Source organism: Fusarium falciforme, chromosome 3 (genome assembly GCF_026873545.1).
Source record: "Fusarium falciforme chromosome 3, complete sequence".
NCBI lineage: Eukaryota > Fungi > Ascomycota > Sordariomycetes > Hypocreales > Nectriaceae > Fusarium > Fusarium falciforme.
In genome coordinates, this window is record NC_070546.1 from 788,679 (window position 1) to 815,641 (window position 26,963).

General features: G+C 50.3%; 10 protein-coding genes across 10 annotated transcripts; 4 read left to right on the plus strand and 6 right to left on the minus strand.

Annotated features, from left to right (window-relative positions):
• Positions 1–357: 357 nt before the first annotated feature.
• On the minus strand, positions 358–1,167 carry NCS54_00356900 (Hypothetical protein; the record flags this gene model as incomplete). Its single annotated transcript, XM_053149132.1, has 1 exon — positions 358–1,167. One exon carries the CDS (start codon positions 1,165–1,167, stop codon positions 358–360), a length of 810 nt encoding a protein of 269 aa, XP_053005107.1.
• Positions 1,168–1,455: 288 nt separating this feature from the next.
• Positions 1,456–2,819, minus strand: NCS54_00357000 (Zn(2)-C6 fungal-type domain-containing protein; the record flags this gene model as incomplete). The annotated part of the gene is made up of 2 exons (XM_053149133.1): positions 1,456–1,623; positions 1,680–2,819. The coding sequence occupies 2 exons, from the start codon at positions 2,817–2,819 to the stop codon at positions 1,456–1,458; spliced, it is 1,308 nt and encodes a 435-aa protein (XP_053005108.1).
• Positions 2,820–3,577: 758 nt separating this feature from the next.
• NCS54_00357100 (Beta-glucosidase) lies at positions 3,578–6,261 on the minus strand (the record flags this gene model as incomplete). The annotated part of the gene is made up of 4 exons (XM_053149134.1): positions 3,578–4,293; positions 4,329–5,006; positions 5,056–6,070; positions 6,136–6,261. The coding sequence occupies 4 exons, from the start codon at positions 6,259–6,261 to the stop codon at positions 3,578–3,580; spliced, it is 2,535 nt and encodes an 844-aa protein (XP_053005109.1).
• A 756-nt stretch (positions 6,262–7,017) lies between these two features.
• On the plus strand, positions 7,018–8,783 carry NCS54_00357200 (MFS domain-containing protein; the record flags this gene model as incomplete). The annotated part of the gene is made up of 5 exons (XM_053149135.1): positions 7,018–7,195; positions 7,247–7,300; positions 7,354–7,670; positions 7,724–8,042; positions 8,092–8,783. The coding sequence occupies 5 exons, from the start codon at positions 7,018–7,020 to the stop codon at positions 8,781–8,783; spliced, it is 1,560 nt and encodes a 519-aa protein (XP_053005110.1).
• Positions 8,784–9,444: 661 nt separating this feature from the next.
• NCS54_00357300 (Hypothetical protein) lies at positions 9,445–10,785 on the minus strand (the record flags this gene model as incomplete). Its single annotated transcript, XM_053149136.1, has 5 exons — positions 9,445–9,575; positions 9,645–9,933; positions 10,015–10,510; positions 10,570–10,622; positions 10,681–10,785. The coding sequence occupies 5 exons, from the start codon at positions 10,783–10,785 to the stop codon at positions 9,445–9,447; spliced, it is 1,074 nt and encodes a 357-aa protein (XP_053005111.1).
• Positions 10,786–12,234: 1,449 nt separating this feature from the next.
• NCS54_00357400 (Hypothetical protein) lies at positions 12,235–13,364 on the minus strand (the record flags this gene model as incomplete). The annotated part of the gene is made up of 2 exons (XM_053149137.1): positions 12,235–12,724; positions 12,781–13,364. The coding sequence occupies 2 exons, from the start codon at positions 13,362–13,364 to the stop codon at positions 12,235–12,237; spliced, it is 1,074 nt and encodes a 357-aa protein (XP_053005112.1).
• A 3,835-nt stretch (positions 13,365–17,199) lies between these two features.
• On the plus strand, positions 17,200–18,045 carry NCS54_00357500 (General substrate transporter; the record flags this gene model as incomplete). The annotated part of the gene is made up of 3 exons (XM_053149138.1): positions 17,200–17,443; positions 17,525–17,670; positions 17,773–18,045. 3 exons carry the CDS (start codon positions 17,200–17,202, stop codon positions 18,043–18,045), a joined length of 663 nt encoding a protein of 220 aa, XP_053005113.1.
• Positions 18,046–18,315: 270 nt separating this feature from the next.
• On the minus strand, positions 18,316–19,393 carry NCS54_00357600 (Hypothetical protein; the record flags this gene model as incomplete). Its single annotated transcript, XM_053149139.1, has 2 exons — positions 18,882–19,393; positions 18,316–18,823 (listed from the first exon to the last, which is right to left on the minus strand). Exons 1-2 carry the CDS (start codon positions 19,370–19,372, stop codon positions 18,316–18,318), a joined length of 999 nt encoding a protein of 332 aa, XP_053005114.1. The 5' UTR covers positions 19,373–19,393.
• A 1,171-nt stretch (positions 19,394–20,564) lies between these two features.
• NCS54_00357700 (NACHT domain-containing protein) lies at positions 20,565–24,645 on the plus strand (the record flags this gene model as incomplete). The annotated part of the gene is made up of 11 exons (XM_053149140.1): positions 20,565–20,933; positions 20,981–21,047; positions 21,148–21,172; positions 21,221–21,262; positions 21,351–21,481; positions 21,529–21,702; positions 21,756–21,780; positions 21,837–22,275; positions 22,353–22,435; positions 22,494–23,213; positions 23,844–24,645. 11 exons carry the CDS (start codon positions 20,565–20,567, stop codon positions 24,643–24,645), a joined length of 2,877 nt encoding a protein of 958 aa, XP_053005115.1.
• Positions 24,646–25,138: 493 nt separating this feature from the next.
• On the plus strand, positions 25,139–26,874 carry NCS54_00357800 (Hypothetical protein; the record flags this gene model as incomplete). The annotated part of the gene is made up of 4 exons (XM_053149141.1): positions 25,139–25,379; positions 25,434–26,431; positions 26,481–26,618; positions 26,677–26,874. 4 exons carry the CDS (start codon positions 25,139–25,141, stop codon positions 26,872–26,874), a joined length of 1,575 nt encoding a protein of 524 aa, XP_053005116.1.
• Positions 26,875–26,963: the final 89 nt, after the last annotated feature.

Sequence of the window (26,963 nt, forward strand, 5' to 3'; positions counted from 1 at the left end):
TTTCCGTTGCAAATCTACCTAACCTGACTTGTCTATTATATTATCGACATGGGCGCTGTGAAGTGAGGCACCTCATGTTAAGATCTTGAAGTCCTGTATTACGAAAAATAAGCCTTAACTTAGGTTAGGCTAATAAAGTATTAATATAAGATAATAATACAAATAAATATTAGTATTCTTAAACCTCATCTCTGAGTTCTTTAGACCCTATATCCCGTGGCTCGGTGTGGGCTGGCAGCTGGCGCATTTCTCTTAGCCTCATGTGTTTGTCAACTGCCGTGAACACTTTCACATTTGTCCCACTGGCTATACTCAAGTGGTCTCTGGGCTATTATTTTACTAAGCGCTTGCCATCAATCAAGTTCCTCTCTGCATCAGATCATGACACTCTGCCGCAAGCCTCCTAGATTCTGCTGAGAGATACTCCTCATCTTTGCTCAGCTGCATGAATGTGCTCCTCCAATGGTCCCAAAAACCAGCCATAGTGTCTACCATAACATGCTTCCGGACCCAATTCCCCCTACGGCCGCTCGAAAAGGTTTGGATGTGTTTTGGCTTCATGTCCGCCATCAACTTGGATCCGGCGACCTTGAGCCACGCGTGAATTCCAGTGATGACGATATCCAGCCCGGGACGCCAAGAGCACACCTGGTTTATGGTCTCGTAAGCCCAAACATCTGATACACCTCCAAGATTGCGCAAGTACAGCTCTGCCTCGACTGTTCCAACAGCTTTAAAGCGCTGGCGTAGCTCTGTTTTCCTGTCACCAGAGAGCGATTCCTCCTTCCAGGTATTTGTTCCATAAACACCAAGTCTAAGCAAATCGGTCCACATGGATGCAAAACCTGGAAGATCTACCCAGTTGATGCCTGCTTCGGGTGGAAGCGCTTGAATGGCAAAGAGCAGATCATACAATTTGTCGCGGTCGGCAGGAAGCTCAACGGGGGCTTCACAGAGGAGGGCCATCAAGCGGAAGAGCTGGTCCTGTGGATCAGCTTCTTGTAGAACTGGTTTGGTTATGGCGGTGGCAGCCTGTTGAGCTGTTATGTTGTTGTTGAGGTAGTCGATTAGGCATATCGCTTCGTCCAGGTGACAGCCGTCGCCTGCATACAGCTCCTCCTTTGTGGGCGCAACTTGCGACAGGATCCATTCTTCTCTGGTGGACATTATCCGATCTGTAGAGTCGAGATTTAGGGCGGTAGAGATGCTCAAAGCTAGGCGTGTCTTGGCAAAGGGAAATCAGCAAGTTTGGAATTCAGCCATCCAGCGATGACGTGGTGCAGTTCCAAGGCAGCACCGCCGACCTTTATAGCCAGGGTCCCACTAGGCCACATCGGGCCAGCGGGAAGCAAGGAAATATCGTTCGTTATTGGGTGCGAAGGCTTGTTGGTCTTCACTCACTAACAACACTACACACCATTGATTTTTTCTTTTTTCTTTTAGGGAAAGCCAATGCTATGCCAGTTGCTCGCTGTTGAGCTCATCTGAAGCTTTGGAATCCAGCCTCGACAGTGTATCAAGGAGCTGCGTCAAGTACGACCTTGATCGTGTCCTGATTGTCTCATTGTCAACATTTTGAATCACTTCAAGAAGAGCACTTCCGACTCTTCGAAAGCGCTCGACCTAGACCATAGACCATGAGTATTTAGGGCGGGCGATTGCTGCAACACGGTACTCACAGTTGGCTCTCCTTGAACACGAAGGCAGAGAAGAGGGACCCTGTTCACCTCGACGAGAAACTCGTGAATAATCTCGGTCTTTTTCATGGCTAGCGTGAGGTCTTGATCATGTAGGCCCATGATGTCGGACAACCCATACTCGATCGCCTGCTGAAGAAGAACAAGGTGGAAGCAATGAAGCCCCAACATGAGGTTGCTGCGCTGGACCGAGAAAAAAGTCCTCTGGAACGTAAGAACGTCTTTGTCTTGAGAAAATTCGAATGTCTCGGGAGACTCAAGCCATGGGGGGAGTTCATCGACCATGCTCGTGAATTCCAAGAACTGTCCCGTCATTTTCATCTTCTTTTGTCTTTTTGCATCTGGCTCGTAATGGGTTTCTTGACGAGCGTACTTGCGCATTGAAGCCATCAACCCAGCTGCCGATGCCCATAGGCGCCTTGTCAAGTGATAACCCGAGAATGCGCGATCCTCAAATGAGTCTTGATACCTGAGTTGAGTCTTGTCAAATAATCCTGGTCCTCCTTCTCCAAATGGATCCAGGGTCATGTCCCCGTCAAAGAGGGATTCTTGCAGCACAAAAACCCTATTGCGCATCAATGAAGCCGCTTGATCCGATACGTAGAGATGCCAGAACCGAAATCGCAGCAATTGCATCTCGATGGGGTCGCTCCGCCTGATGTCTCGCTCATTGTAGAGGCGCATGCGTTGTGCGAGGAGTGCAGCCTGGCTGGAGATGCTCCACGCTGCTCCTGTCTTCCCTGTAGTATGCTGAAGAGCGGTCGAGTGAAACATTCTTATACTCAGTGAGCTTGAGTCGGGATGCTCCAAATCGTAGTCTTCGTAAATATAGAGCATATCTCTCGATGCCCGTAGAAATGGCTGGACTACCAAGTGGCGATATGGGAGTAGCGTTTGAGGCATCATGGCGGAAACAGCTGCACATACCGCTGTTAAGCTAGCAAAGGCCCTCATACAACGCACAAGTTGCTGCTCATTATCAGTCCTAAACATGGATGAGCTGGATTGTGCTGAGAAGAGTTCCACATTAGATTCCCGAAGGCTCTTCTCGTGAACAATCGGGCAGCATGGGAAGACATATTGCATGTAGATGTCGATGCAGGAGTCCACAACGTCGCGCATGGAGACTGATGATAGAACCGAGTTGACTCTGCTAACAAGCATTTCCCAGATCATCTGTGGATTGGACCCAAATGGCTGAGATAGGTTGCTTGCGTCAGAGCCTGGTGAAAAAACAGGGACGCCCGGTGAGGGCCATTCCCGAGGACTGTATCCCGACTGCAGATCTGCGGTTGATGGCGTACTAGGCTGACCTTGACTGTGATGCTCTCGGAAAAGATGACTCCGAATACTACCCTCACTAGCCATTTGTCGTGACGGATGTTCAAGCCTCTCGGGTAGGCGCACAACTTTGGGCCCTCGTTTTCTCGGCACAATGGTATACTGGCAGGCGATGTTGGAAACGCAACAGGTTCCGCATGGCTGCGTTCCGTTGCATTTGACCTTGCGTCGCTTACAAGCATCACAAGCTCTGGGCGGCATCTTGAAGTCGGTAGTTGGTGAATGCGAATGGGGAGACGAAGAAGGCGGCGAAATCCCCTCAAATCCTCCGAGGAGAAATATGAGCTAAAAATATGGATCCGAGGTCTTGGCCGGATATGGCAATCTTAAGCCCTGGCGCGAGTGATAGCATGACAGGTGACCAGGCACCATTCTGGGGAAGGGTATCCACATTGTCCAGTTGCATACGACCATGTATTTCTGTATGTCGGAGTATTTCCAGTTGTCCATTCAACCTGTCATGAGAAAGCTGGGAAGTGGAGGTAAAATCAGGATCATCTTCAGATTGTCCAACTATAGCATATACGCTCAACCAAGTACTAAAGGCCATTCCACGTAAAGTTCTTGACCAATTCAATCTCTCCACGAAGCAATCCATCCTTAGGATCCGAGCTTCTGGCAATGATAACCTCAAACACTCCCGCTTCCGCCAGCCACATGCTTTCGATCTCACTCCAGAAAGACAATGCATACTTATCCAGGGAAATCGTCACCTTTTGGGACTTGCCGGTGTCTATCCAAACCTTTTTGAATGCCTTGAGTTCCTTGAGTGGCCTGGGGGCCGTGCTGGCCTTGTCAGCCACGTAGAGTTGAACAACTTCGTATCCACCGCGGTTGCTGGTGTTGGTGACGTCAACCGACACATGGAAGGAGTCTGCTTCAAACAAGTTGACCTTTTCCGGTACTTGCAGGTTTGAATACTCAAACTGGCTGTAAGAGAGACCAAATCCAAAGTAAAACAGTGGAGGGTTCCGCAGCTTTTCGTAGTAGCGATAACCTACGAAGACGCCTTCTCCATAGTGAATCTCCCTCTCGCCCTTGCCAAAAGTCAAAAACGCTGGCGTATCTTCGAGCCTCTTGGGGAATGTGAGAGAAAGTCGCCCGCTGGGGTTGGTCTTGCCAAAGAGCACGTCGGCAATGGCGTTGCCCGTCTCTTGGCCGCCAAACCAAGCGTGAACGAGTGTCGGGGTGTCATCGAGCCATGGCATGAGGATTGGGCAGCCTGATTGGGTTACAACAACCTGATGACAGTTAGCTAGAAGTTTCGAGAAGGCTGTTGGTGAAGGAGACTTGCCGTGTTTTTGTTTGCCTTGACTACAGCTGCAATGAGCTCATCAACAGCTGGTGGCAAATCAAGCGACTTGCGATCAAGAGCTTCGCTCTCAAAGTCGCTGTTTAGTCCGGCGATAACGATAGGCACATCGACCTCGGAAGCTAGCTTGATAGCCTCTGCAAGAGCAGTAGCAGGACCAAACTTTTCACAGCAGCCAATTCTCAATCCGCCGCAGTTGAGCGCCCCCACTCCCGCGACAGCAGCTTCGTTCTTGAGATAGACTAGAATCTCGTACCGCTTCCCTTGCTGTACCTCAATCTCAGAAGTCACTTCCATGCTAGCTTGGTCGAACATGGGGGTCTGCAGAGTCTTTTTAGGCTGACTAGTATAAAGATCGATCTTTTCTTGGCCGTCGACAAACAACTTGCCCTTGCCGAGGACGCAAAGGCCAAGCTCAATCGTGCAGGACTTTGGTGCAGTGTAGATGGTCTTTGCTTGAAGCCAGTACGTCTTTGGTACTGCTTCTGGGAGGTTGTCGGCAAAGTACATCTGGGCCTGAATGGTGGTAACCGAGGCGACGGGCTCAGCAGCTGGGTTGAGCATAGGATCTTCCTTGTACCAGGAGACAATGTATCCCGGCTCGGTGCTGTTGGGTACAGCAATGTCCTTCGACAGCTGAGGAGTGAAGAGGTGGGCTGCCATTAGTTAGTTCACTGTCGAAGGAGGTGTTGTGACGGTACTAACCCTGGCATCCGATCGCAGGCTTGACATTTTCCGATCCCACAACATCGATGATGGCTTCCAAAGGTCTGCTCACGTAGTGCGGTGTCAAATCAGCCGAGCCGCCTCCACTAATGGCTGGGTTTCCAACAGCTGGCCCGATCAAACCATATGTCTGCTTTTTCTGTGGGTCTAAAGGGAGAACGCTGCGCTCGTTCTTTAAGAGAACTATCGCCTCACCGGCAACCTTTCTGCATAGATCTCGCTTGCGCTGAGTATCTCCGACTTCTTTCGGGGCATCATCCTTCCAAGGCTGGACCTTGTTGATGAGCTTGAGAAGGTTTCGCACGCTGGCGTCGATCGTCGGCTTCTTGACCTTGTCGCTCATGACGGCCCAAGAGAGCAAGTCGCCTCTCCACCTTGACGGTCCTGGCATTTCCAGGTCCATACCGGCGTTGAGAGACTCGGAGGTACTATAAGTGCCAAACCAATCGCTCATAACGAGTCCATCCCAACCCCAGTCCTGTCGTAGGACCAGATTGATCAGCCAAGAATTCTCAGTGGCGTGGATGCCATTGATCTTGTTATACGCCATCATGAAAGCCCATGGGCTTGCATTCTTGACGGCTAGCTGGAACGGCAGGAGATGCATCTCGCGCAGAGTCCGCTCTGACGCTCGAACATCGTCCTCCACTGCCATTGTTGACTGATCGTGCGCGGCGAAATGTTTGATCGAGCAAGCTACGCCATGGCTTTGGGCACCATTGACGTATGCAGATGCTATGGTTCCGCTAAGCCATGGATCTTCTGCGAAAGCTTCGAATCCACGACCGAGAAGCGGAGAACGTTGGATGCAGACAGTTGGAGCTAGCAAGACGTGGCAGTTCTTTTCTTTTGCCTCGGCTGCCAATAGCTCTCCGGCCGCGTGTATTAATTCGGGGTCAAATGTCGCTCCCATGGCTGTCGCAGAGGGGAGTAGCATGCCACGAGGGCCGTTGAAGAAACTCGTACCGCGAACGCCATGAGGTCCATCAGAGGTCTACCCGACAGACCCAGTAGTTAGTATCATGCCATCAACAAGTCGATATGTGGAAATGCGCTTACCGTGATTCGGGGAATGCCGACACGATCATTTGCCCAGGTGCCCCAGGTATCTTGCCCAGCAAGAAGCTTGACCTTCTCCTCCAAAGTCAACTGCTCTAGGGCATTCTCGATATTGATGAGAAACATGCTCGGCGAGTCTGAAAGTATTCAACAACGAAAGGTGCAAGGCTCAAATGCCGTAAACCCCTGCAGAAGTGATGACGAGAGGATGAGGAGGTAATGGTTCGGTCAGCTGCCCTGCAGTTAGCTTGTTATAATGGCCCGTATACCGGGATTTGACACCTCTCGTCTACCGAAAGGTCCTGGATGGCTGTCATGATCGCTTCATCTCCTCATCCAGCCATGATCCGTTCAGGGGTCTTGTGGCTTGGCCCACAAGCTCGCCCCTCAGTTCCTGCGCGGAGAAATACCACGGCCCTCAATTCCCCCGGTAGCGTCATTTCCGACCAATAAGTCAGAAAAACACGACTCAGGAAGCAATTGTACTAGTATTACGCCGCGGCGAAACACAGAAACCCCGCGGAAGACGCTGTCAAAGCTTGTCTGGCACTCATCCGTGACCTCTCAAGGTTTTCTCGCTCATGTATTTTCGGAATAGTTTATCCTCGCTTGATGTCGTCTGTCCCGGAAAATCATATCATCTGGGGATTAGTGTGGTTATGAGCTGGGGCCCCAGGTTTTCCTCTTGGCCTAAGCTCGGTTGATGACAGCCTCATGATCTCTCTTTGGTTGCCCCTCAGCATTGAGCATATAAGGACTCGAGGTCTCCTCTTGGCCTCAAAACGGCTCATCTCTTACAGAGAGCAAGATCTACACTCTTACTTTTGATCAATTCCATCACCTTCCACTACTCTCGGACTTTGTTTGTCCATTGGACGCACCATGGCCAAACTCGAGGAACACGAACACCATACGGCGTCTGACGCCATGGTCGAGGATGCTGCACCTCTCAAAATTGCTGACCTCATTCCCGACTATGGGAAACCTTGGTACAGGGTTCCTCATCTTCTGAAGTTGAACGCTCTCCTCCTCGTTCCTCTTCTGACATCTTACGTCTCTGGTTTGTCATCTCAGCCGACAGCACATACTCAACATCTAACTCTAAAAACAGGATTTGACGGGAGTTTATTGAACGGCATGCAGAGTCTGCCCTCCTGGAATGAAGGTACGTTCATGTTACGCAAGTCGTACCGCATTATGCTGACTCTCCTCCTCCAGACTTTGATCACCCTTCCGGAAGCGTCCTTGGAATAGTCTCTACCATCCAAGTCGTTGGCGGTATCGCTGCTTTGCCATTCGCCCCAATGCTTGCCGATCGACTCGGCCGCCGTCATGGGATATTAATTGGGTCTCTCATAATCGTCGCTGGTGCCGGTATCCAAGGTGGCGGTAGCAGCATGGGCACCTTTCTTGGAGGTCGTGGTCTCGTTGGCTTTGGTAGCAGCTTCATCGCTGTTGCTGCTGCACCAATGATTGGCGAACTTGCATATCCATCTCATCGCCCGATCATCACTGCCATCTACAACACATCATGGGCAAGTATTCTTTCCCTTCATAACTGCAAGGAATGATACTAACTGGATGATAGTATCTGGGTTCCATCGTCGCTGCGTGGGTTACCTATGGAACTTTTAAGATCCCCAACAGCTGGAGTTGGAGAATTCCCTGTATCCTTCAAGCTGCTCCCTCCCTCATTCAAGTCGCTTGCATCTATTTTGTCCCAGAAAGCCCCAGATGGCTCGTCGCGCACGACAGGCCTCAGGAGGCACAGAGAATTCTTAGCAGATACCATGCTGGCTTGGAGGAGCCCAATGAGCTGGTGCTTGCCGAAATGAACGAGATTACGATTGCGATTCAGAACGAGAAGCTTCAGAATACTGCTTCCTATATGGACTTCTTGAAGACCAGTATGTCTATTTGTCCTTCGATGTGTATCCTTTGCTAACATGACCATAGATGGAAACCGCCGTCGCCTGTTCATTTGCATCTCTATCGGTTTCATCATCCAGTGGTGTGGAAACGGCCTCGTATCTGTCTACCTTGTTCAAGTCCTCAAGTCTGTCGGCATCACCGACCCCGAAACCCAAAATATCATCAATGGCGTCCTTCAGATCTTCAACTATCTCGTCGCCATCACGTCGGCTTTTTTCGTGGACCGCTTCGGCCGTCGTGGCATGTTTCTCTTCTCACTTGCTGGAATGACGCTTGCCTTTATCATCTGGACGGCCATTTCGGCCAAGAATGAGCAGCAGCACTTCCAGAACAAAGGCCTGGGTATTGGAGTGGTCACTATGATCTTTGTCTTCTTCCTGTTCTATAACATTGGCATGAATCCCGTCCCTATGGCCTACGTTCTGGAAGTTCTCCCCTATACCCTCCGTGCTAAGGGACTCACAATCTTCAACGTCTCTCAGTTCGCCAGCTCCGTTTTTAACGGATTCGCCAACCCGATTGCCCTCGAAGCTATTGGATGGAAATACTACATCGTGTTTGCATGTCTGCTTGTCGTCTGGTTCTTCGTGGTCTACTTTGCTTACCCTGAGACACGCCGACTGAGCTTGGAGGAGGTTGCGACTCTTTTTGACGGAGAAGATGCTATGCAAGAGGTGGATGCAAAGATTGTGTCCGAGAAGCAGGACCAGCTGTAAGGTGAGAACTATAGTATCTAGATAGGAGAGGGACTTGGATCGAGTAATTATAGGCTCATTCTATTGAGAAAGATTGCCTTTTTGTGTGAGGTGATGTGTATACTCGACCATCTATCTTGAGCCTCTTCTTTGACTCGTACCCAACATCGTCTGCTAACGCAGCATACCCAAATTCTTGCCCTGGCTGTACATCTCTAATCCTCAACCGCCTATCCTTGAGCAAGCGCGCTCGCTCCTCGCCAGCTGGAGGAGTGCTTCCTCCTGCCGGCACATTGATATACCCAGAGTCCCTTGTCAAGGCCGAAACATTGATCCGAAAGTCAGGCACTCAGATAATCAACCTGAGCGCAAGAACGACGACTATGGCTAGGATCGTCAAGATAAGGGATACCACGTACATGGCCATCCAGCTGGTCTGAATCCAGTATCTCCTCTCGCTAGTAATGAATTCACCAGTCGCATTGCCGTATGTGTAGGAATATCTGGGAGTTGCTCTCGTGGCCGCAATGGCCGTTTGGTTTACCTTGCTAAAGCCCACCGCAGCAGGACTGTAATAAGAGACACGCAAGGCCGTGTTGATGATCAGTGCAAGACGCTGAGCGAAAACCTCGAGTGAAAGGCTGGTCTACTCATCCTTGACGCCCTCGTCTGCCTCTCCCGCTTATATGCCTTGAGCAGGGTCGGCGAGATAGTTCTCAATGGGAGACTTGTACCCGTTGTGGTAAGAGGGTGTAAGCCATGGGAGGGCGGCAAAGATCGCAGCAGGGCCTGTTCTATTGAGAGCAGTCAAGTCTGTGTCAGGCATTGGAATCCGATACCCGCGTGGATGGCGGACCTAGGTCGCAAGACAAGCCATCGTACCAAGTTGTTGTGATCGTTCGCACTCGACGCTGACATCAACGTATACATGACTGATGTCACAGATAGTCGAGTTCTGGGCGCTCCCAAATACCAACGTACCCTGGGTGATGTTTCCTTTGCTCGTTATATCCTTGGACGAGAAATTGAAGCCACGATGGGGGCCTGGGCGGCCTGGGATATCCATAAAGACGTTGGGACTACCGCCTCCAAAGCCAACATTGTCTTCTCGGGGAATGCTCGAATTTGAGTATCTGTAAATCCACAGACCATCTTTGGTGTCCAACAGCCACTGCGTTGTGTTAAATCACGGCGAGCACTGGTGATACTGATTAGTACACTGTCAAAGTGTTGTAGCACTGCAGGGACTCACCTCAAGGGCCAGATAGGCGGCCGATAATTCGAGTGTCAAATTTCCAGGGGAGTCTGTAGGCATGCCTCGAAGCGGAATGCCCACAAGAGACTCATAATTCACCAGTTGGACGGTAGGGACGTCGATCCAGCTATGCGGATCACTTGAGCGATACCCCGGCAAGGAAGTAACCTCAGGCACACGCACGTTACCCCAGAGATCTAATCTCGCGCCGGCGCTTGCTACCACCGCTCCTCCAAGTCTTTCTATCACGGCGTCGAAGTTTGGGCTGGAACCATTGGCAGCTTGGCCAAGGGCGCTGGGCGCAGAGAGCGCGGTTCGGAACATGGGGACGATTGTACCAAGGGTCGTGCCTCTATACGATGCACTCTCCCAAAGGCCGTAGTTGAGTGGTGGCCCAACAGTTGCCGCAGGGCTGTACATTAAAGGGTAGCTCTGGCCTTCAGCGTGTGATGCAGTATAGCTAGTGCGAAGAACGGCCTGACCACCGAGCGGGCTAATACTCCATAAGATGAGCAGGAAAATGTCCAGGGAGAACGGAGCCGGATTAAGAACGGACTCTTGAAAGTGTTTGTGAGGGTTTGGCTACCCAACAGAACCTCGAGGGTCTGAGATCAGTTAGCATATGTCTGAGGTCTGCTGGGTGAGTGGAGTGAGGCAACTGACACCGAGGCTTGTTCCTCTCTCTGCTTTGAATAAAGCTATAGTTCGAACAAGGGCACCGATAACTGCAGCGAAAGCGATGGGCCATATTGTAGATGCCACGCCCATGGCATCAAGAACATCTCCTCCATGTGACGAGATTGGCTGATTGTTCAATTGGTACATGTAAACGGCGAGAGCTTCAACGTTGGATTAGAACCATGACCTGTCAAGAGGATAAAGTATAGCCTACTGATGAATGGAACTGGGACGATAACCAGCGGAAGGAAACCCAATGAAAAGTCGGACCATGAAATGGCCAAAGGACGAGGATGGCTTGGCCAGAAGGATGAATCATTTAGACCGCCACTGTGAGATGAGATTGGAGTGTCGCGTGCCGAGAGCAGAAGAGACGTGGAAGCATCCTTCTTTCCACTCTGCATCAATGGATTCGGCGATATATTGGCAATCTGTTGCCGTAGAAAGCGAGGAGCTGGTTGAAGATGCCATTGCTGCGGCCGAGTTACCTATTTATTCTTGGACGTTGAAGGATTCTTTGGCCCCCAACTGGGCTTCGCTTCCTGATCATGCAGGCCCATACGCAGGGCTGAAATGCTACCATCTCAGCACAGAATACCCAATCAGCAAGGCTACTGACACAGGGATCTAGGCTATCTTTGGCTTGGTCCAGCAAAAGTACGGCTCATCCCCTTGCTCAACCGTCATCAAGTTCATCCGGTGGGTTCGTGAGGATTTGGGACACAGCCACCGGCTAGAGGCGAACCGAAGCGTGGCAGGGGATAACGCTAAAGAGTTCGCTCGTCAAGGATTTATGGCCGTCAACCCAGTTTAAATCCGATTAACCCGTGTCAGTCTAGCTACTATTCTTGGTTACCTATTCTTAAAAGCTGTCATACTCGACTCGATTAGTCGAAGTGGGCACATGTCTTCTTTTGTGTAAGACTAACTATTAATATTATCCCTGAGCCTCTACATGACTTTGTGCACATTTCCTCGTTTTTGTAAGCCAAGATCCTACCAATCATCTTGCCGTCTTTTCTTGGTCCCCGGAGTCGCACGTGAGGTTCTTTGCAACTCTTTGCCTCGGTTCTAATCATATGTTGTAGTTCTTAAAATTAACCCAAGAGGTCAGCCCTTGTCGAGTCTCCTAGTATCTATGGGGGCAGTTATTCGCAGAAGCAGAGAGTCGACGTTGTAATGAGGGATTCTTCCGTACGGAGGTTAGAGCAGTTAAATACCCTTTAAGAGGTAAAATGCCCTTTTATAATGCAGCAAGGTATACGTCTTCTACTGCAGGTAGCATAAAGACTAAAAAAAGAGGCCACTATGTTGTCATCGGGATAGAATGCTATGATATACCGATATTCTGATTTTTTGTTTACTTGAAGATTCGTTCATTGCGCGCTCTGAAGCGGGAGATGATCTAATTATCTTGCCTAAAGGCAGAACCTAAGGCGAAGCTGTTAGAATGAAAAGAGAATGCCGAGTGCATGTCTGGCTCTGTCTACATTTGTTTAGCGGTACGCTTCCCCATGACCCTGACACCAGGCCCCACGTTTACAAATCATCACCCAGAGGAGTGAGGCCCTGTGCAGTGCCAATTCTGTCCTCAAACCAAAATCTGAGCCTCTCAACGCTCGCCCGGTCCGCCATGAAGTCCCTAAACTCCACCGGATTACTGCGCGGCAGGCTGATCAAGTTCCGCTGGCCAGCTGGGGCCGGCACGTCGGACCTCACGCTCCAGAATCCGTTCGCGGCCTGGAAATCCCTGCTGAGGAGGAAATTGTGGAAAAGCTTCGCCCCCTCTGGGTGAGGGGCATCTTTGAGAATCGCCGCCGTCTGCGCCCATGTCACATGCCTTCCTTGCCTAGGAAACGTGACGTTGAACGGGCTGGGTGCTTCACCTAGACCAAGCATGGTGGTGAAGGATGCAGCGTAGGGGGACTGAGGGTCTGCGATGATCGCAGCAGGAGTAGAGCTTCCGCGGACCCAGCGAGGATTCTGGCTCAAAAGGTCCTCAAACCACTTCTCCCCGTACTGCTTGATACTAGCACATTCAAAGTCAGCTCCTGCTTCTCTCGTAGCGAGAATGGGAGAACTTACATCAAGTCGAATGCAAAGAGGATGGCGTCGTCATCGTTTGGATATGCCAACACAATCTTGTCTTTGAGCTCGGGACGCAAGAAGTCGGTGAAGTCTCGGATGGGATTGCTTGGCAGCTTTTCTGCATTCCAGACGAGCTGCCAGCCCAGTCCAATATATCCGTAATACGTCGCGTCGCGGTCCTTAAGACTGGGAAAGACTCTGTCAAAGCCAACTGGAGCGTAATTGAGAAGAGCGCCCTGCTCCTTCCATCTCGGAAAGTCATGCAGTGTCTGGAGAATAACGCTGTCGACAAAGACATTCTTCTGTGCCAGCTGTTTATCGATGTTACCGTCGTGGTATTTCGACAAGTCGATCGTAAGATTAAGCGTTATGCCGGGAAAGGCGTCCTCGAAAGCAGCTTTGAGCCCGTCCATCTGGTTCGGCTCATCACCTCCATGCCAAACCGTGACAACGCCGCCCTCTGCCAGGGCGGCATCATAGATCTGGGCGAGAGATCGCTTCTCCACCCATCTTACCGAGGGGCTAACGGCAGCATTCGCCCCCATCCATAGGAGGAACGAAGATATGGCAAGGAGACGCATCTTTAGGCGGGTTTGCTGAATGGTTTGGATGTGGAGAATGATGTGAGTTAAGGGGAATGAATGTCCTTCTTATTGTCAGGAATTGAATGATTTTATATTCATTCATCTTCCATTCATCAAATTCATCCCGCATATCCCACTCCCGCGGTTGTCTTGACCGAGATGACGAACGCGTGGCTTAGCTGGCTGACTTGGCCAGCAACCGCGCGCGATGTCGGCGTACTTCATGGTTGTAGATCGGAGAGAGCTTCTGAAAGAAGACTCGGCCCAGCCACTTTAGCTCTCTAGAATTTAGTAGCGGCATGGCTAGCCAAGGATCCTTGTCTTCTCTTAGAAGCACTGATTTGCTTTGCATTGCGGAGATTACAAATATTCATCCCACCTTGAATAACTCTAAACTCTAACTGGTTATGCATCTTGTCTGCCGCGCGGCCGTCCCAAATTCCAGGTCCAAGCCTGTGATGTTACGCCGTAACAAACTCCACCATTGCCAATCACCTCATAGATCCCGGGTTTTTCAAGGGGATACTCACTGTCTTCTTGGTTTCCGAACGAAGCCTGACAAGGACCGGAATTGGTTTCCGAGCATCGAGCAGTGAAATTAAGTCGCTATGCGTGCTAAGAAATGAGGATGTAGCAGAGCCCGAGAAGCTACCACTGTCATGACGGCTTTGCAACCATTATTAGGAGAGGCAATACGGTCAAAGAAAGCAGTTATTGCTACAAGATCATGCCAAGGGTTATATTGTAACCCTCGTGTCACAAACATGTCGTGCCTGAGAAGACTCCTCGTGAAGCGCGGGTGAGAGCAGTGGTTGATTCTAGCTACAGCTATCTAAATCAGGCCAGCTCAACGTGATACTTGCCACCGACCAAATTCTCCAAGGTGATGCTAGTTTTACCACTGGCTGGAACCTTCCGGTCGCCACGAGGCCCCGAGATGCGCAGGGTCTCGTCTCCAACAGAAAGTGCCGCGCGTGCCCGATGGGGTATTGAATGTTCCTCTAAGACGGCCATTCTTACTCGTCCACGACGCAGAGAACTGTCCCAATGAAGTCTCAAACCCAGCTGTCGCCCTCCCCAAGGTTCCCAAGCGTGGAGTCACGCTCCATGTCTTTCCCTAGGCCGATGTGATTTCAAGGCCCACGCCTAGGAAGGTGAGGGCGAATGTTGGCGTCGTGGCCCACGCGTGTGCATCACTAACGCCGGCTAGGTTGGGATAGGGGGGATAATAGAACCTATCACCCGGAGCGTAACCTTCAACGAAATTACTGTTCGTCATGGCGGGCGGGGTTGTCGAGCATATGGTCCGCCCACATCAGCTCCATCAGCTCTATGGCCCTCTCTGGAAACCATGCCACGTAGTAGGCCCGAAGCTCGAACCCAGAGGCAAAGGGAGAGACGGTGTTGCCCGCTTCGGGCGCCGGCGCACCGTATGGGCGGATCCAACGAGCTTTCAGAGACTCAGAAATGGCCGCTCCTCTGGTATTGTTAGCAATGCCGGTTATAACAGCCCAAGCATTTCCGTCCTGGGGATGAAGAGAGTTTGGCTGCTCGTTACGGTCATTGTCCCAAAAAAGAGACTGGTCGTTGTCCCATAGGCGCGCATTGATTTCCTCTTTGATAAACTCGGGGGTCGAGGTCCCTTGCAGTGGCATCATCGTTGTTGAGAAAAGCCACCTTGGCGCCTATCAACAGACTGTGGTAAAAGATGGCATTTGCCTTTTGGATCGATTCGTCAGATGAAACTGAAATACAAGGAACTCATTTTTTTAACTTCGATCATGTCTGAAATAAATGGGAGAAATGCTGCGATAAGAGTGCTGTGGTTTCATGAATATCATCATCCACAAGTTGAGGAGCCGTTTCTTATGGCATACAAAACTTGTTAATCGACATATTAGAGCGCGATGCGACATAGTAGAGGCATCGTGAAAGTCCTCTTGCATCGGTTCGACTTGAAGCGAAGACACCGAAACCTACAACCATCATGCTCTTCCATCGCGAAGTAAGCTTCGAGATTGACATAGACCACATACCCTAGATACCTACCCCGGTTCGCTACCCAAGAAAAGAACAACCTTGTTTCATCCGAACTCACGTTCCCTGACGTAGGTGCCCTGCTCAGCTACATCCAACCGGCGTAGATACCGGCCCGGACCCAAAACAACATCACATCTCCTCGGAACCAACTCGGAACCAACCGATTTAGTGATGCTCAAGGCTTCAGAGGAAGTATTCCTTTTATTCTGGAAGCCAGATACGTCAACAGCACCATTTAATTCACTCATGACTGGCATGAGACGCAGTTACAATGGGCGATGAGAGGGCATGAGCCAACTCTATAGATTCCTCCAATGGTTGATATCTTTTGCTCTGTAGACGACTTGCTACACACCAACATGGCCCTCGCCATTCATTAGGCCGAACTTATCTCCCTGGATTGGTGGGTGGTCTAGATCACTGAGCGAAAAATCTCGGTGTCCGTAAATGTGCGGATGCCGAATGAAGCGCGGCTGGCCTCGAGGATGAAATTTGGAGATTCAGGGGGCGTTCAACCCGTCATCTTTGCCGAATGGGATCCATGCCTGCGGTGCCCACCATACTCGACAAAAGATTAGAAAGGCCAAAAAACGGCAGCTCGGATAATCATCAAAGCGAGTCTGCTGTCTCTGTTGAAGGTGATGGCGCTACTTTCATTGTCTTGGTCAGGTCCTACACGAGGTCCACGCGACGCAGGGGTCTCAAACCTTAAAATGTGATGTGTTCACTTGATGATCGGCGGTAAGAAATGATAGATACCTTTACAAACCACAGGACTATGACGGAGAAGAAAGTACCGATACCTTTCGGTTGGTGAATGATTGAAATTTAAACACCCTGTAATCTGTGCGAACTCGTACGATGTGAAGAATTAATCCAAGGTGTGCGGGGCAACCTGGCTTCTCGTCGGTTCAACTTCTTAATCAGGAAGCATTACCCTTTGTCAAGTCTTTGGGCGTTACCGATGAGGGATTAGGTCAACATCAAGACGACGACATGAAGGTGGGTGGCCCTGGACTACATGCACACGACAATGGGCCGAATTGCCTGGGTATTTCTATGCCTATTTCAGCTTAGTGTCACTTCAATTCTAACTACGTACCTACCTTTAAATGTGAAGGTTGGATTCCTTTGTTCTCGACCATGAAGTGGCATTCACTCTGTAAGAGACAAGTTGCAAGAATGTCTGTAGTTTTTTTTGATTCACGTTATGAGAAAGCAACACTGAGATAGTCATCATCCATCCGGTACTCTCTTTGTATATTCACCTCGCACGTCAGTCAAAGACCCGTAGTGCTGGGTGACCATCCCCGACTCCACTGATCGGCCTGTGGTGGAGGACAAGCGCCTGAGCGCCACTGTTTCAGGCGATTCGTGTATCTTTGCGCGCGTAAGCGAAACGCGAAAGATGAACCGATTGATAATCACTGGCACACATGCCTGAACTTCTCTTGCAGGGATGTGGTGACTCTCTGCGACCTCTCGGTTCGGCGGTAAGGTTGAGATACACACAGGTTCAATACAGTGTCATGATCGGTCATATCAGCGAGGTACCTGGAATTCCAGATCCAATGCTATTTAGTTGAGCTTACTGACCAAACCATCGCAGATCTCGCCACTTGCCTTGCGTGGTATCTTTACCTGCGGTGTGGGTGTCTCCTTCGGTCTCGGCCCTCTTACTGCCTTCATCATCATCACGTACACTGGTGACTTGGATTCTCGGTGGGCATACCGTGCCGTGTTCTGTTCTTAATGGTTCTTTGCTGTCGTCGCTTCCTTGTTTGTCTACTGGATGCCCGAGTCACCCTGGTGGCTCTCGTCCAAGGGCCGAGACGACCGCGCACTGGCAGCTGTTAACGGTCTTGGATATACCGGAGAGCACGGGCGTATGAAGCTGGCACAGATCCAGACCACTCTGGAGGAGATGAAGAAAGAGACCGAGGGCGTCACCTACATGGAGTGCTTCCGCAAGTCTAACCTTCGCGCACACTTCTCACGATCGTGCCTTTCTGGATCCACACCTTCACCGGCATCTCGTTTGTCGCCGGTTACTTTACCGTGATTGGCTCCGTGTTCATATTGCTTGGAACATAGACTAATCCATGCCCCTACTCCAGTACTACCTGCAGCTTGCTGCTACTCCACCCAGATGAGCTTCCGACTCCAGATCGCCCAGCCAGTTATGTCCATCGTCGGCAACCTAATGGCCGCAGCTATCATCGAGAAGGTCGGCCGTCGTGATCTGACCTTCTGGGGCCTCCTCGTACTCACTATTTTCCTGATGATCACAGGAGGGTTAGGTACAGGCAGTACCCAGCCCATGATCCAAGGCACGGTGGCGTTTATCCTCATTTTCAGCTAGTAGTTTAACGTGTCGATCGGTTCATCGGTATTTTCCCTCATATCGGAAATATCGACTCCTCGACTCCGCGTCAAAACTATTGCCATCGCCAGCGCGTCGCAGAGTCTTGTCAACGTTATGTGGCAGTGGACTATTCCCTACATGTTTAACCCCGATAAAGCCAATATGGGCGCCAAGATCGCCTTCGCCTTTGGGGGGTCTCTGCTCTGTGTCCCTGCTTTATCTCTGGTTCTATCAGCCCGAGACCGGAGGAAGGTCACATCGGGAGCTGGATGAAATGTTTACCAAAAAGGTTCCAGTTAGGAAGTTTAAGAAATTTGTGACGGAGGTTCAAATGCAGAACCAGGGTGCCGCAGCTATGGAGGAGAAGCTTTAGGTGACTCCTTTCAAAAACCAATAAACAAAATCAGAAAGACCTTGAACGCAATAGAACATTAGACGCATAGGTCCAACCATCGCCATCGAAGAATAATCCAAAAGCTAGGCTTAAAATATTACGGGGCTATGATACACCTCTTTCCCCATGATTGGAAGCGCCAAGCAAAGTCAGTCCGAGTCATCGTCGTTGTGTCCAAATCCAACAGGAGAATCCAAGCCAACGAGGCGCAGATTCCGGCATCCTCGCTCGGACAGCAAAGCCTGCGAGTGCGGGCGGATATGGCCTTCGGGAATGGCAAACGTGAAGTCGACGTGCTCTGGCAGAGCAGCAAGCGGTAGGCTTATTCTGGTTATGACATCGTGCTTCTTCACTCTCCCTCTCCGGAAGCTGTTGTTGATTCCCAACGGCACAACGATTGACAGGGATTTCAAGTTATCCATGGCAGCAATCGCATCACAGATCTCCTGCCAGCTTTGATCATGCTCGTGTAAGGGCTCTCCCGTATCCTCGTCTTGGTATACCGCCCAGTAAGCAAAGCCTGGCCACTGGATCGTAAGATATCGGATCGATTGAAGGCCGTCGTGAGGTGAGAGCAGGAGAAACCGGTAGAAGGCCTCCATTGTGTGGAATTTGAAGGAGTTTTGGCTGTACAAGATGTGTAAAGCCTCGAGATAACTTCAGGAACCTTTAGCTTCTTTCAGGTTACGTAGGATGCCAATGTAGTGGGGCTCACATTTGCTTGCAGGTTTGGAGAAGGGGTAGCATGTCGAGCTCAGACATTGTCTCGGTAGCCTTGTATCGCTTCTCGTAACCTATTGGTCCTATCCATGATTTTCGAGTTGGCACCAGCTCCGCTTTATTGACCCTTTCCGTATCCATTGGTAAAATCGCATGCGACAGCTTGTTTATCTTTCTTACAATGGTCACGTCGTAGCCACCAACTACATAGCCCCAAATCGATATCCGGATCTCCTTGGGTAGCCTGGAAAGTAATAAAGATTGCTGCTGGTCCGAGTAGAACTTGGTGACAGATAATCCCAGCCTTTTCGAAAGACCACTAGGCACCCAGTCATATTTGGGCAAGATCTGAGGTGTGAGCGATGTCGAAATGTCGAGCCCATTGCCGTTGGTGGCCCGGTCGCGCAGACTATGTCCATTGTGTCTTTGCTCCTGGATATCCATCCATTCTAAGCGATTCTTTACGAATGGAGCTAACCGACCCATTTGAGTCGCTTGTGAAGTCTGGGGAAATTTGTTGCCTTTTAAATGTGCTTATGTTTTGGGAAAGCTTGGTTGGTCTTATAGTTAAGAATATGCCAGGCAGCCGCCAGGATAGCGGGGTCCGGCCAACAGTCGAAGCCCCTCGGATCAGTATTGATCCGCGGTGCCCCACTTCGCCAAGGTCAACGGCGAGCAAGCAACATAGAGCCAGTAGACTTACATGGAAATATCGAGCGTCTGTGCTCTAGGCCTTGTCAATAGATGGGATATCAGTATTTACTTGTGCCTCTCGTTTTGGGTTAGAGCCAACGCTACTTCTGGTAGGTCCAGCGGCTAAGAAGCGCGTCAGAAGCCGGCTACAAACTGTCTTGACGATTCGACGAATATTTAATCCCGTATTGTAGCCCTAAGCTATGGGTGTACCGTCTCAACATGTTCTTTTCCGTACGTAAATGTTAATCACGCCAGCCATCAACTGACTTCTGGACTGGCCTGCAAACTCGACTTCTATTATTCCCTCATATTCTCGACATCATTTGGGAACCCTGTTTGTCGAAAAATGAGACAAAATCGCAGGGTTGATGTGTGGAATTGAAGCTGCTGAGTCACCAACCCTAGAGGCTGAAAATTGAAGACGGATTCGGGGCACAGCCACGACTATGCAGAGCGGACCGTGCTGCGATCTGGGCGGCCTCGCAGCGAAACAAACAGGGGCTATTTCTTGTACGAACGATTTATGGGTCGCCAACTCAAGTTGATCTGATAACTAAACACGGGTCATTGTACTTTACTACCCTTTTTACAAGGCCGTTATCTTCAACCATTCCCTCCAAATCAAGATAGGTACCTGCCCAGCCAATCAATTTCAAGATCCCTAAGTAATGGATGATCTCATGGCCATGTCCTCGCCTTTTTTTCTAGCCTGATATTCGGCCAATCATCTTGTCCTGTTACTCGCTGCACGTGAGCTCTCTCACAACCAGGCTGTGTCAATAAGCCTCATCTCCCCGCCTCGACTTCCTCTAAATGTGTCACAGATTGCATCTCTTCCTTCCATCCTGCCCTGCAACATAGAATACTACACCAAAGGTCAAGGCGCAAGACACCTTTCAACAGGTACTGCGACAACTGGGCCGTTCATGGTCTCCCACACTTCTCCACTCCCGTCGTCGCAAAACGCGGAGATGCCCGAGACATGAACTTCCTGAACACCTCCAGTTCGCAAGATGTTGTCTTGTCGCAGCGTGCCTCTCGTCAAGCCGATCAGATGGCAGCCGTCAAGGGCCTAGAGAACACCATTGCTAGGTTCCAGGCGATCTTGACCGATGATGACCGAAAGAATCTGCAGCAGTTGAAAACCGAGCCCCACGATGCGCAATCCATCATCATGTTTACGGCAAGCCTTGACAGGTTCGATCCAAAGCGCAGAGGCAAAAGTGTCGCCTCCAGGCTGGCCTCATTCCTGCAGACGATTGAGCAGTTCACTCCTATCGTCGATACCTACATCCAGCCCAATCCTGAGATTGCGGCGCTGGTCTGGGGGTCTGTTAAGCTCACCTTCCAGGTAGGCGACCGAGCAAGGCATTCTGAATCGTTGCTGAGACTCAACAGCTACTCGCCAACTTGACATCCTACTTTCAGTCCTTTGTCGAGCTACTGTCTGGCTTTGGTTCCCTATGTTCCAGGTTTGCTGAGCACCAAGTTATCTTCATAGACTCTCCTAGACTTAGAACATCCATCTGCGCGTTTCACTCTTCCGTCGTTAATTGCTGCGAAAGATTGTGCTGGTGACACACCGGCTAAGTTAGTTCTGCTACGCGGAGACCTGGCCCCTTACTGACATCATCATAGTGAAATCACAAGCATGGATGGCTATTACTTAATCTTTCCAAAGTGAAATCCGAGGATATGTTGACGATATCAAGTTGAAGGCCGAGATCGTGCGGGATGACATCTAGCTCGCCAAAGCCCAAAGCGATAGCGAAGAGCATCAGTTGCAAGCCAAGGCACGGCAGAAGGCAGAAGAGAGTCACGGCCGCATCTCTTCCTTGTTGACAAAGGATAGGTCAGAAATGAGACTCATTGGCGAGCACGGAACAAGAGGGACTGCAGGTAGGGCCTCACTGCCTTGTTTCAAAATGCGCCGCTAATGATTCAAGAACAACGCCGGCGTCGTCTTCTCAAAGACCTCTCATCGCATAACTATACATCCGCATTCAATAATGCTCGTAACAAGCGTCATCTCGGAACTGCTGAGTGGGCGTTCAACACCGACCAGTTCCAGAACTGGCTCACAGGTGACGGACCAGTAGTTCTTCATGTGACAGGGAAAAGTACGTCAGGCCCAGGCTAACACGTGCCATTATAACTAATGACTTCTTTGTAGTTGGATCTGGAAAGACAATATTGGCGTGAGTGCATACCGTTTCTCCTCTTGACCGTGTTTGTTGCTAACTTTGCCCTAAAGGTCTTCAATCGTTGAACACTTATGTCAGATCAGACAACCCAATCAGTTCATCTCATTTTTCTTCTCTAGATTCGACAATCCGACAACATTGGTTTCTGATACTATCATTCGCTCACTGGTCCAACAATTGCTATCCATGGCTCCCATGGAAACGATGAACGCAACTCTCGCATCCAAGATCGCCGACTGTCTTCAGAACGCCCAGGACAACTTTTTCTCGCTCGACACTCTTGGGAAGCTCTATGAGACGGCTTCCAAGTTCACACAGGACTGGTTTATCCTTATCGACGGTGTGGATGAGTGCGAATCCGAGCAACAGCGGTTACTATATGACTTCTTATCTCGCTTCCTTAACAATTGTTCAGGGCCACAGCGAATTAGGATCCTATTCTCGAGTCGAGAAACGACAAAACAAGAGATCGAGAGGTCATTTGGTTCCGTAGGGAGGCTGATTACTGGGACGACCAACACAAGCGCCGACATTGTTGCCTTTGCTGAAATGTCATCGTCGCAAAGCTGGCTCGAGGAGAGTTGGTCGTGAGAGATGAGGACATTATTGGTGATATTCTCGACGCAATTGCATCCAAGGAGGAAGGAATGTAAGTGTGAATCCTCTGCGTGTCATTTGGGTGGGTTCTAATTAATCTCTTCGAATAGGTTCCTGTGGGCATTTCTGGCCATCGAAGACATTTGTTCTGGAACGAACGACAGAGAGATTAGAGAGTCGATTCAAGAGATCCCGACAGACCTTCCAACAACGTTTGACCGTGCATTGAATCGAATTGCAAAACGTCGCAACCAAAAAATTGCCAGCGAAATATTTGGGTGGACCACAGCTGCTCGTCAGCCATTGACCCTTACCCAACTCCAGGAGGCCCTCTCCGTCAAGGTTGGCCAACACAACTTGCATCCAGATGGCCTGATCAGCGGTATGGATCGTATCACCGTCTGGTGCGAGAATCTGGTGTGTGTTGAGGAGACGGACAACACAGTCCATTTCAGTCATCATTCGATCCGGGAATACCTTCTCAAGCCCGAATCCGGCGACCTGAAAGATTTCCATGTTAATCTTGAAGAGTTTGACCACCATGTTGGTGAAGTCTGTATCACATATCTCCATCTCGAGAACCTCAAGACAGCGCTCATTGAGGGCGAAAAGGCCGAGCCCCCCCCTACCGTCACAGTCACGATGGAAGGATTGAGCGAGCAGACAGTTCGAACAGCAGTTGGTGGAAGTATGGGCGCCCGAGTAGGTCGCTGGACAAGCCGTGTCGTCAAGTCGACCTCACGCTCCGCCCAGCCCTCAGCAGGGGGTGTCGCAATCCACTCGACTCTCGGGAGCCTTCGCTATGCGCCTCCGGCTTCGAAAGGGATTGAGTATGTTTTTCTCGAATATGCCGAGGAGAATTGGTTTCGCCATAGGACTCGCCTTGACCGTACTCTTGGCCGAGGTGAGAACAGCATGTGGAATCTCGTTGGTCGGCTTCTCAGGAGCCCACGTCAAAGCAAAAACCTGCCTTGGAAGGACTTGCGTTGGCGGGAGTCTATCACGACGCGGGGATATTTAAATCTGTAATTAGTCGATCCATCTAAATCTTTCGTCCCATCTGAGTACTTCTTCATGCCTCATGAGACAGAGAGATATTTGCAGGCCCAGCCAACACCGGACCCGATGAGCGACCTCTCACCAATTGGTAGCCTCCCATTCCTAGCCGTCTACGCTGTTCAGAACAATCATGAGAGCTTGGCCTGCTGCGCTTTCATGACATTTATACAAAAACGCCAAGGGTCTCCCATAACCAGGTGGCTCACCTTGTTCCTGGCACTGGAAGGGAAGCATTCATCTTGCCCAAATCGCTGCTTCGCTCGATTACAGAAGCATCTATTTCATTATGAGCTGGTCCATACCATGACACTTTGCATCGCCGCCGGGGTTTCGCACTGGCCCGCTTCCGCCTCCGAGAAAGGTATCGACGATGACCAACACAGGCAATGCTCGACGAATAGACTTCTGGATTTCTGCAAGCTCATACCGACGGGCTACGTCGCGCAAGATGACATGTGTATTCGAGACTTTGCCCTCGTGGCTTTGTCCGCCGTTACCAAGCCGCAGTGGTTTCGTCTTCCAGGCTTACAGAATGAATCTAGCAGTCTTCTCACTGCGAGGACAAGCAATAAGATGTCCATTGTCGATATTGCGGCAGAACAAAACGACGAGGAAAGCCTCGGCTTTTTACGGTCATTCTTCAAACCCCGATGCTTCCAACAAGGCGAACTCTTTGAGGCAGCTAAAGACCATGGCGAGATGGAGAAACTAGCGCTGGGCGGTTTCTGCACTGCTTTACGGAACGGCTCGAGCGAGAGCGCAAAGTTCCTGTTCGAACAATGCGTTGATCTATTCAGCTCCGAACAGGCAGACCAGTTCGAACAACTGGACATTATTAATCTCCATCTAGCACTATCCCAAGCAGCCGTGTTTGAATGGCCGTTTGACACCACCAAGAATATTTTGTTCTGGTTTTTCAGCGCCTTGGTGGTAAAGCGGAATATGGAAGCAGCAATGAACCATCTCATCGAAGAATCGATCAAGGCCGACAATTGGAAATTTGCCGCTGCGGTAGTCGACACGGTTTCAGACCTGGAATTCGAGAGGACCGAGAGCGACGATCCTTTCTTCAAGATGACTCTGGACTCGTTAAACTGTCAGCGATGCCGGGGGAGACAATCCTGGCCCGAACCCATGGACACGCCGCTTTTGTTTGCTGACCAGCGGTACAAGTTGTGCTCCAAGCACAAGAGACACACTTGACGCCAGACTATATCTCACTCCTGACAAGGCGTCGCTGCAACTGGCGCGTTTGAACGAGTCAGACCAAGAAAAGCTTCCTTCGGACAACGAGGTTGAGGAAGATTCCATTTTGTCCGAGCCAGTCGATGAGCAATCATGATCCTTAGGAGTGGACGGGGGGAAGTTGTTGATCGGTTCAGCACTTGGGTAGCTTGATTGATTAGAATCAGCATTTGGGATGCTAGGCCATCAAAAGGCATATTAAATCTTCCAAGCGAGTCAACTACAAGGCATATGATGATGAATATCACCGTTTGTCGACATCAGACAATTCGGTAGCTTGGGAAAAAAGCCTCACGCTACTGGCCAGTTTTTCTCCCCCACCTTCAAACCCGATGATTTCATCCCACTCCATGCCACCCGATCACATTGACGACAACTTGATCCTTGGCTTTCAAGTTGAGCAAAAGATCTTTCCACTGTCTAAAGCAAGGGAATGCCTTCTTCCAAAGACATGGCGACAGACTGGGATACCCTCAGCAACCTACTCTCTGTCAGCGGGTTTCCAATCTGGCTGAGGGCGATTCTCGCCTTGGCTATCTTCGCTGTGCTCTTTTCACTTCTCCGTGCCGGGCTTTCACCTTTGCGGGCCATACCCGGCCCATTCTTGACTCGTTTCACGGATCTTTGGTACCTCTCGCGACTTTACCGAGGCCAATTCGAGCAAGAAAACCTCGAGCTACATGAGCGATATGGTAATGACCACAGGTCTCCATTACCGATAGCTGAAAGTTCTGACAATATCTTAGGTCCTATCGTTCGTCTTGGACCCAACCGCTACTCCTTCTCTCACCCCGACGCCTTGAAGGCCATCTACGGACCAAGTGCCACGCACCTATTCCCCAAGTCCCCTTCTTATCGCCCAGCCGCTCCTCCAGACCCTGAAAGATGGACTCTCTTCGCTGATGAAGATATTCAACGCCATGCAAGGCACCGTCGACTCTACCAGAGCACCTACTCCATGTCCTCACTTGTCACCTACGAAGCCTATGTTGATGAATGCGCCGACCTCTTCTCACTTCGATTCTCTGAACTTGCAGATGCTGGCGTTCAAGCTGACATGGGCTATTGGTTCCAGTGTTTTGCCTTTGATGTCATCGGTCTCATCACTTACTCAAAGCGTCTTGGCTTCTTGGACCGAGGCGAGGATGTAGGAAGCATCATCAAGACCATCGACAACGAGATGGTTTACTTTGTCGTCGTTGGAGTCTACAGCTTCCTTCACAAGTTAGCTTTTCCCATTCGAAACTGGCTAGCTGGGAAGAAAGGTACTGGTCGCACGTACTTGATGAACTTTACCAAAGAGAGAGTTATTGAGCATCAAGCTCGACCGCACGTTGTCACCACCGAGGACGCTGAAGCAAAGAAAGTTCCTTTGGACTTTCTTTCCAAGTTCTTTGGCAAACATATGGAGGACCCGGCCAAGTTCACCATGTATCACGTCCTCGCAGGGTGTGCCTCCAACATCGTTGCGGGCTCAGATACGACCGCTACTAGCCTTTCAGGCATTCTGTATCACTTACTCAAGAACCCTCAGGCACTCCAACGGCTTCGGCAAGAGATTGAAGAAGTTGACCACGAAGATTCTGGCAGTCGAACCATTGCCTGGACCCAAAGTCAGAAAATGCCACATCTTCAGGCAGTGATAAAGGAGGCCTTGAGGTTGCACACAGCCGTGGCATTGCCAATGGAAAGAGTTGTGCCTCAAGGAGGTGCAGAGATTTGCGGTCATTACTTCCCAGCAGGTGTAAGTGACTCCCATATTTCCAGGTTCAACAAGCTGACAGGACGTGTAGACATGCGTAGGAATCAACAACTGGGTCTACCACCGCAACAAAGCTATCTTTGGAGAAGACGCAGACGAGTTCAAGCCTGAGCGTTGGCTCACGAGTGACTCTGAACAGCTAAGTATCATGAACAAAAACTTGATATCAGTAAGTGACTTTTCTTCTTTCTGTCGATTTGATCAGTGCTGACAGATGGCTTTTGCAGTTTGGAGCTGGAGCTCGAACTTGCATTGGACGTCATATCGCAGCACTTCAGATGTCCAAGTTAGTTCCACGGTTAATTAAGGACTTTGATTTCACGCTTTGCGATGACATCTCGGGACTGGGACATCAGTGGACTACCAAGAACTACTTCTTTCTCAAGCCAACCAACTTTCGGGTTTCGGTGAGAACGAAAGTTTGAGGGGGGCTGCCACGATTCAATGGGTTGAACAGATTCTTAGTTTACTAAAATCGTGATCTCATCATTCATCTCTACTCATTCGCTCATTC